The sequence below is a fragment of the Microtus pennsylvanicus genome, chromosome 2, assembly GCF_037038515.1.
Source record: "Microtus pennsylvanicus isolate mMicPen1 chromosome 2, mMicPen1.hap1, whole genome shotgun sequence".
In the NCBI taxonomy this organism is placed as follows: Eukaryota; Metazoa; Chordata; class Mammalia; order Rodentia; family Cricetidae; genus Microtus; species Microtus pennsylvanicus.
In genome coordinates this window covers 44,937,591-44,946,990 of record NC_134580.1, presented here as the reverse complement: position 1 = coordinate 44,946,990, position 9,400 = coordinate 44,937,591, and the positions used below count along the sequence as shown (strand labels likewise).

At 46.7% G+C, this 9,400-nt stretch overlaps 1 protein-coding gene across 1 annotated transcript; it reads right to left on the bottom strand.

The window, feature by feature from the left end:
* Positions 1–365: 365 nt before the first annotated feature.
* Positions 366–4,454, bottom strand: A1bg (alpha-1-B glycoprotein). The gene is made up of 8 exons (XM_075963613.1): positions 4,396–4,454; positions 4,285–4,320; positions 3,880–4,185; positions 3,271–3,543; positions 2,812–3,108; positions 1,657–1,953; positions 636–926; positions 366–495 (listed from the first exon to the last, which is right to left on the bottom strand). Exons 1-8 carry the CDS (start codon positions 4,427–4,429, stop codon positions 488–490), a joined length of 1,542 nt encoding a protein of 513 aa, XP_075819728.1. The 5' UTR covers positions 4,430–4,454; the 3' UTR covers positions 366–487.
* Positions 4,455–9,400: the final 4,946 nt, after the last annotated feature.

The window sequence follows — 9,400 nt, the reverse complement described above, 5'->3', positions numbered from 1 at the left end:
ATTCGTAAAAAAAGAAAAACACAGTCAGAACTCTTTAATGTGGCATTTTCTAACCAACTGCTAGAGTGGGGGCAGACCCTTCCAAGATAAGACAGGCATGGCCAGCACTCCAGGCTGCACGCACACACTTGGTAGAAGGAGGGAGAAATGCCTGGGAGCTAAGAGGTAGCCAGAAAGAAGGGCAGGTGAAATGGATCTTGAGAAATGGGGTAACAGCACCAGGCCTTCACCCTTCTGTCCTTGGGATCCAACTCTCAGCCTACCCTCTTTAAGGACGCAAGGTCTCAGGTCTCAAAGAGCAGCCTGCTCCCCACCTGAAGCCACCCTGGACACACAAGTAGATGACACACTTTAAACAAACTCTTGTTTGACTTTTATTAAGTCCAGGGAGATTGAAGGAGAGGCATCTTACATTGGGAAGAACAGGCATTCTTCCTGTCTTCAACCCTTTCCAAGGGTACCATTGTTTCCTGTGTCTGCAGCCACGTCAGATACCTAGACAAAAAAAAAGTGGATGCGTTGACTCTTCAAATTGCCACAGGACCTTTTGCACACTACTTAATTAAGCAATTAACCAGTGTACAGCCCTTGCAATATCAAGAGGCAAAACCTTACCACAGTCCTGGAAGCCTTACCTTCTACTATAACCTCCACGGGGTCGCTGGTTCCTGACTCAAAATTGAAGGGTGACAAGGCTGTATAGCGACAGCTGTAGTTGCCTGTGTGTTGGGGACCCACAAAGGGCAGCTTCAGTTCCGCTGAGGTACTTGTCATAGCTTGATTCATCCAGAAGGGTGTGCGGAAGCCCTCACGTACCAGCTCCATGTTGACCTTGGGCACGTGGCCGTGGCAGCGAAAGTGGGCTTCATGGCCCAGAGGTACAACTCCCGTCCACAGAGCTTCAAGCTTCGGCCGGGGTGGTGGCCCTGTCAGGGAGGATGGTAAGGAGGTTGTAACAACTTCTGCCAGACCTTATGGAGGATCTGCTCCTTTGCACTGTCTGCTCTGAGCCAAGCAGCTCCCTGTCCTGCCTTGCTGGTGCTAGAAAATCTACATCTTCTCTAGGTGTCGGGACCCTCAAATCACAATGTCTATGAGATCCACCAGGCCCTTGGTCTGTCCCATGACTTTCTCAGATGCCCAAAGTGTTGTAGTGTCAAAGAGATCTTTCACAAAAGTGCTTGTAGCAGAAGCACGGTTCAGAGGTCTGAGTGGGGCTGATGCCTTTGTGTAGTCTTTTGTGAGTGAACTCTGACCTACTGAGACCTTAGTGAGGCAACTGAAGGATTGATAATGTCCGGGCCTCTCCTGTGTAAATGGGTACATTATCTCAAGGCAATCATTGATGTGAATGGACTTCCATGCATGCACTCCAGGGAATCTAAAGCACGGGAGAGTGGGTCTGAACAAGAAAAGTTTGCATCCTAACATCGTTGATCATGGTTCTACGAGCTGCCTTCCACCTCAGAGCACAGAGAACAAACCAGGGTTTTACACCTCACCTGCGGGAGGCCACCTCAAAATTCTCAAAGTCTAATACCTCATTAACGCATAACCCAGGAAGGATGACCGTTGACAGGATTACAACCCAGGAACTCTGGTCCCTAAGTTAGGACCACATAGAACCCTCCACCCTTCCGGCCATGCTCAGCTCACCTTTCACGTGGAGCTCCAGGAGTTCACTGGGAGCGGACCCTGAGAAGGGGGCTTCCTGTTCCATGTAGGTACAACTGTAGTTGCCAGAGTCTATTGTTGAGATATTGTGCAGCTCAAAGATAGCTTCAGTACCAGACGGTTTCAGCATCTGGAGCAGAGGCTCCTCGGAGTCACCCTGGCGTTGGAGGCCAAAGCGGAGGCCAGCCTTGGGTGCAGTACATCGAAGATGCACGGTCGAGCCAGGTTCAAGGTTCTGACTTGATGGCTCCGCAGTGAGCGTGGGTGCGGGCAGTGTCTCTGTAGAGGATCAGACACGTTGGCCCAGTCTGAAGGTACAACAAGCACTGTCCAGCCTATGCTAACCTATGCTAACTCAGCCTTCACCAAAACAACAGTGCTTAATACTGTACCACCCTCTCAACATCTCAGCCTTGTCAATCTCTGGGCACACAGCGAGCCCACCTCATCCCTGTTAGGATACCCTGACATGTAGTGGTCCACTAAACTCTGTGCCAGACTTCTCTGGTGATCCAGTTCTTTGCTGGGGCTCAAGGTTGCTGTATTAATTGTCCTATTTAAAGCTTGGGCAATGGCAGCTGAGTAGGTAATATGTTAAGATTTGGAGGTTCTGCTTTGGGGGTCCCTATCCTTCTTGCTTCTGATCACCACCTTTGACTTTCCAGCCCACTCTTGTCTACAGTCCCGCTGTGAAGCTCTATAGTGATATTTTATATATGGTTTATAAATAAAGCTTGCCTGAAGGTCAGAGGGTAAAACTAAGCCACCAGAGGCCAGGCAGTGGTGTCTCACACCTTTAATCCCAGCATTTGGGAGACGCTGGCAGACTCTGTGAGTTCAAGGCCACCCTAAGCTACACAAGACCAATTCAGCAACAGATCCAGGTGGTGATGGCTCATACCTTTAATCCCAGTACTAGGGAGTCACATGCCTTTAATCCCAGCACTAGAGAGGAATGTAAGGTGGAATGAAACAGGAACTCATTCTGTTTCAGTCTGAAGATTTCTTAAAGATAAGGCTCTCTAGTGGCTTGGTTGTTTTGCTTTTCTGATCTTCAGGTTGAACCTCAATATCTGTCTCTGTTTTGTTTTGTTTTGTTTTTGTTTTGTTTTCTTTAATTCAGGCTACAAGACTCACCATCAGTCCACATGAGCTCTATGGGTTCACTGTCTTCAGACCAAGTGTCCAACTTTCTGTGTAGACGGTAGCGGCAGGTAAAAGGGCCTTGGTCTTCCAGCTCGGTCAAGTTCAGGAAGTAGAGTCTGAGGTCTCGGAGAGGGCTCACCCCATGAATGTTTAGCACCTTCTCACCCCTCCTGAGTTGGAATTCAGCTGCATTCCGAGGAGCTTTGCAGGCCAGGGTCTCTTGTGTGCTCCGACGCTGGACCACTGGGTAATTTCCCATAAAGTACAGAATGGGCGGAGGTGGTGTGGCTGTAAGGCAAGGAAGATCACTGAGAAGAAGTAAGGACACCCTGGTTTGGAGGGTCCCCGAACCTCTGTCTTCTAGTGACAGCTCAGGGGCAGCCAGCTTATCTCTGGACACCACGCACTCAGTCTTATGCTGGCTTTTCATTGTTGGGGTTCAACACTCACCATACTCTTTGATGGTCATAGAAGCACTGGGCTCAGAGGGAATGCCCTCTGCGTGAGTTCGGTAGCTGCAGCTGTAGTTGCCAGGTTTGCGGACTATAAACCAGGCCTTTTCCATGTCTTGGGCTGTAGTCACCTTCAGGAAGCTATCATCTCCTTCCAACCTCAGCAGGAAAGTGACGCCCCGCATTGCAGCTTGACATAGCAGGTATGTGCCCAGGAAAGGGGTGATCCAGGGCACTGGCTCAGCAGAAAGCCAGGGTCGGGGCAAGGGCTCTGCGGAGGGGGAGGGCAGGGATGGTGAGTGCTTCAGTCTCACTCCCGAGAAAGTCAGAGTATGGAGTCCAGACTCAAAAAATAGAAGGGGACAGAAGCAGCAGGAGGTGTGGGTGTGGGGTTTAGAGAAAGAGACAGGGAGCCAGACATTCCTCTGTGTCAGGCCGGTCCTCAGCACTCTATGCGAGTCATTGTTCACAAGCCTCTGGGGACAGCATAAACATTCCCACTTGGCAGATGAGCAAACTGAGGCTAAGAGCTAGCAGGTGACACAGACAGGAGCTTTTCCATCTACTTCCCTCCACTGCCTGCTGACCCCATTATGGCCCCGCTTACCTGTCCCTGTCACCTCGACAGGATTGCTTAGCATTGTCCACCTGTTCAACTCGGTCAGTTTACTAGTGGGGGGCTCCACGCCATATCGGCAGCGGTAGAGGCCCCTGTTGCTGCTTGTAATTGCCCCCAGCTGGAACCGGTGTGACCTGACGTATTTATCAAGGTGGACTTTATCGAGACGCCAACCATTCATAATCAGCTGGAAGTCCTTGGTAGGGAATTCAGCCTGACATGTGAGTGTCAGGTTGGCCCATGGTTGCAGCAGGGACTGAGGGTCTGCCCATAGGGTAGCTTCGCTGGAAGTATCTGGAGTAAAAAAGAGCCATGGTTAACTTACTGCTGTTAGGAAAGGGGTTTCCAAGTAACCATAGGCGCCCCCTTCCCAGGCCCTATCGCTGAACTTACAGACGAACACAGCAGTGGCTGGTCCCAGAGTGAAACCTGTAGGAACAGAGTCTGTGAGTTTCTGTCCATACCACACCTGCCCCAGAGGTTCCAGGCCCCAGGACATCTTACCCCAGAGCAGCAGAACAGCTGCCAGTAGAGACATGGCTGGGCCCTCAGTCCAGCTGGAGTGTCTGCAGGGAGCACCTGCAGCGGTGAATTAATCTGTGGGGCCGACCTTGCACTTTGTTTGCCCTTCCTGGAAAGTAGGGGCAGAGATTCAGCTGCTTGGCATGGGGACAAAGAGGATTCAGCAATAATGCTAATCAATAATAATGCGCAAGTATCGAGCCAAACTGATAACAACAGTAAAATCTTCTCTTCTTCAGATTAAAAAAAAAAACCACCCCCCAGTATTTTAGACTCAATAAAATGACACACACACATATATATATATATATATATATATATATATATATATATATATATATATGTAAGAAAGTGTTTTATTCTAGGCCTGCCTGGGCTACACAGTGAGCCAGATCCTATTTTAAAAAGAGCAAGAAACAAAACAAAACCCAAGAATACATAAACCCATTTTGGTATCCAGAAATTGTCCTTGATATTTTTTAACTATTGTGTGCAAGTTTGGGGGTCACAGTCACCCTGTGCTTCCCCCCTCACATTCCCGTGGCTCCTTCTTTGAGAATTTCTTTCCCTTTGGGAACAGCAGGAAGAGGATGTCGACATTTCCTGTCTCTCTGTCTCTCTCTCAATTTCCACTGCCTTTCCAGCAAAGAAAGAATCCTTTATCTTACAGATGACACGGGAGTTTGACTTCCAAAATCTCTCAAACTGTTCACACTCTAGGGTCTATGAAATCAACAAAGGCTGAGAGCCCAATGAATTAAAATGAATAAAATAAACATTAATTTTGAAAATTTTTTATATATTTTGTGCTTGTTTCGTTATGTTTGTATGTGTGAGTTCATGCGTGTGTGTTGGGTGACAACCATAAAATATTTATTGTGGTTCTTTGTCAATATTTCCAGTCATTAGTTTGTGTCCACTGACTGTGAGCTTCACAGGCCCCTGCTCCTGGACATGTTTCCTTGAGAGAACCCATGGTCTTCCATAGGGTCCTTCCCTAGTGAGCTGGAACCAGGAAAGAGTTTCAGCATGCAGCAGAGTGAGGAATGAGCCCTTGCCTTGCATGTTGCCTACAAAGAATCCTGTCCTGACTAGAGTCAGGGGTGGGGACAAGTTAGACCTGAGATGCAACCTCCATTTAGTGTGCTAAGTCACCAGCCATGTGGCCATTCTCACCCAAAGAATAAATCCTCCCTTATTACTTTGGAAGGTTCCAGAGAGGCTGGCAGTCCTTGCTGCTCTGTAGACTTCACTAGGGGGCAGAGTGGAGATAAGACTTGGGAAGGATCTCATGTAAGCCTTACTTGTCTGTGGGCCCTTATGGTTCTCCACAAAACCTCCTCCATCAGGAAACTGACAGTGTATCTCCTAGCTGGCCACGGCTTCCTACTTCAGTGGACTCTCCACTGAGAAGAAAATGAGAAGAAGGCTGTTATTACAGCCCTTACACTGCTCCCATGGGCACAACCAAGGAAGGCTTCATTCTGCACTCCCTACTGTCCAGAAATCTCTTGTTGAAGCTGTATGTTCTTTTGAGTGGTGATAGCTAATGGAGAGTTGAGACAGGGAGGGGCGGACTCACGCCCATTGCAGGGGGTTCTCTAAGCTGTGCTCCGTTCCTTGGTGCTCTAACCTGATGCCTCGAGACAGAACTGAATGCCCTGCATCTTGAGATGTTTCTTTCTAATGATTTTTATCCTGTATCTTATTTTAAAGCTACTCATTTCTTCCTCTCTGGTTTCTAATATCTCTCCTCAGATCCTCCTGTCCAATTTCTAGAACTATCAAGTATAACAAACATCACACTTTGCTTAAAATATGCCCTTATCTCATGAGGACCACGACATTCCCTAGAATACCCAGAGAGAAACAATCAAGATTGGAATTTAAAGAAAATTGTGGACACTTTTTTTTCTGCACAGTGTCCATTTCTCTTTCCATTTTACACAGAGAACCTGCTGTGTAAGGAGCCAGATTTAGATTCCAATAAACATGTGTCACCGTGAATGTTCCATCACTGTGCATAGGTTTGTCCCCAGTCTCCTTTCTTGCCATCAATACAAAGAAACAAGTTGGAAAAATTTTGGAGAGATTGATTTACTTTTCCTCTTTCTGGTGAAGCTGAGAAAAGCAAGTATCTTGATACTTTGAGAAAAGGTAGGGGGTAAAATGGCAAAGGTAAAACCAGTGGTTTTTAGGGCTTCTGTTAGGTGTGCAAGCATATGCCAGATGACCCCACCCAGAAGGAAAGGTGTACCAGAAATAAAATTCCCACTACATCCTTCTATGAGGACTCCTGCTTGCTCTTCCCTGTGGTATGCAGGGCACAGGGCTCAAGTTAGGACAGACTGATGCCTCCTCCCGTCCGTTTGCAAAGATTCCAGGAAAGAGCTGCTCAGTGAGCAATGGAGCAATGGAGCCCTGACTCAACTGAAGTCAGCACACATGGTGGGACCAGTGCTAATTGCTGCCAAACTTTCCTGAGGCTGCTGTATCAAGTTACTGCATGCCTAGGAGCTTAAAACAGCAGAAAGGTATTCCTCAGAGTTCTAGAAGTCCTAAGTATTAAATGAAGACTTTGGGAAGGTCCTGGTCTGTCCTTGCCTTTTCTTAGGGCCTGTGGGCTATTGGGCATCCTTGGCAGTGCACCACTTGTGTTTCCTTGGTGCGTCTTTCCTTCTCCGTGACTAAATTTCTCCCTTCTTATGAGAACACCAGTACCTGACCTAGCGTCCATTGAACCCAAAGCTTGAAGGTGTCTGTAGATCTACTCCTCTCTCAGGTCACACTCCCAGCTGGATTAGAAGTTGAACATGTGGAGAACACAGTGCAGCCCACAACAGCTGTCTAGAGGGCTGATGAAGCTGCAGCCAGTCAGAAGACAAGAATGGGCCTGGTGCTAATTATGGGTCTCTTTGGATCACAGATACCAGATCCACTTTCTCTCATGTCTATTGAGCACCTTGGAATGTCTTTTCTCTGTGCGTGAGAAACTGTCAGCAAAGAATGGTGCCTTGGGTTGGGGCTTTCAAGGGAGTAGGACACTTTCCACAAAGTATAAACTTGAAGAGCTTCCCAGTTTACTTCAAAAGTACCGTTATTCAGTATTTCAAAGGCAGGGGTGGATGGAACTCTGTGGGTTGGAGGGCAACCATAGAGAGTTTCTGACCAATCAACTAGAACCTACAGAGTGAGATGTTGCCTTGAAAAAAAAAAGGCCTTAAAGTTGTGTGTTTGTGTGTGCATGTATATACACACACATGCAAGGAAGACTGATATTTTGATCCAGGTTTGAAGTTTGGTAATTTGTTCTAGCTTTGAAATTTGGGCCTGACTCCACAACCCATACCTTCTATTTATCAAGTAACATTTTTTTTTAACATTACCTCTTTTCCCATCAAAAATGGTATTCAGATAAATCATTATTTCCTGAGTTGGGCTTATATTCCAATAGATCTGTTAGGTAATGGTGACAATAGCCACCAGCACCATCTTAATAACTAAAGCAAGAAGGGAAGTCTAAATTTGGACTATCCATCTTCAAAGCATGTGTAGTCACTCACTTCAGCCTGCTAAAGTCCCTTTGGAAGAGGTGGTCTTGACCTCTCCATTATCCAGTAAAAGGAGCCAATAGTACAGGAGTCCAATGTGGTTTTGATGAACCCAAAGTTGCAGGCAGATAGTGGAGGTCAGTACAGCTGTCTGAGTCTCACTCCCACAAGCCCTACCAAGCTAGAGGCTCAGTGCTCCAGCTCTAGTGGAAGTCCCTTTGGGGCAGAAAACCTGAGTGTTGGCAAGAGAAACAGTGCTGATCCCAGTTATACAGTTTATCTACACCATGGGCCCAGCCAGGAGAAGACCCAGTTGTCTATAATACCTAGAATCTTACTCCCCAGGTTCCCCGAAGACTGTCTCCCATGGGAAGCTTTCTAGGTCACAGTATATGTGACTTTCCTTGTTCTTACACCATGACCCTTCTAAACTGGCTGTGTTGTGGGTAGAGTCCATCCCTGGCGCAGGAGGAATGCAGTGTTTCCTTATGTGCTCTAGTTTCCTTCCTGCTCTGCAGGTTTCTCAGGCTTCTCATCGACTTTCAAACACTTTTCAGGATTTACTAGCAACTCAATCTTTTTCTGTCACTAAAACTGCATAGCCTCCTAATCTGAAATAGAATAGAATCCTATTTTGAGGCACACTTTTCAACATCAAACTTCTGAGTATTCTTGCAGGCTTGCATCGGGGCAGAGTTTGTGCTTTGACAGGTCATACCTGGACATTCGGACTGCTTCTTATCCCGCCATACTGTCTGAGAAATGACTAGGAGACATTATGTGTAAATCAAAAGTAAAGGGAGAAGCCCATGGCTAAGAAATAATTATCACTTCCAACTTCCTTGATGGTTAAGAGGCAGAATTCTTTTGGGGGTTTTGGCTTTTCAGCCTCCTGCTTGATCAGCCTTGCTTGAACATCTACACACATAAACTCAAATCCTCGCCATGAGTACCAATCCCCTTGCCTGGTACTTCTGATGTCTTTGAGAGGTCAGTACATGCAGGATCTGCATCTGACAGTCCCGGCTTCCCACCATCTTTTAATTTTCATCTGTTTCAATTTTCAGAAGGACACTGTTATAGAAACGTTTTTAATGGCTTATTTAAAAAAATATCAGGAGCCATAAAGCCCAGCATTCTTTTTGAGTGGGTATGGTATTACTATTACTCTTTCTAAGTCCATCCCTCCAATGCCAAGCACAGGACATTATACAGCCTTATTAAATCCCAGCCCAGTGTTATTTGCTGAGAAGTGGTCCTTCCCGACAGTGAGTCTCTTCCCTCTCCCATTTCCTCTAATCCCGAGGACTCATCTAAGTAGATTCAGTTGTTTTGGCTACAAAATAGAGAAACAGAATGGGTTTAAAAATCATGTTGGTGTATTTACAGAATTTTTTTCTCCTTTTAAACTTTCTCTTTAGATTTGGGTTTGAAGC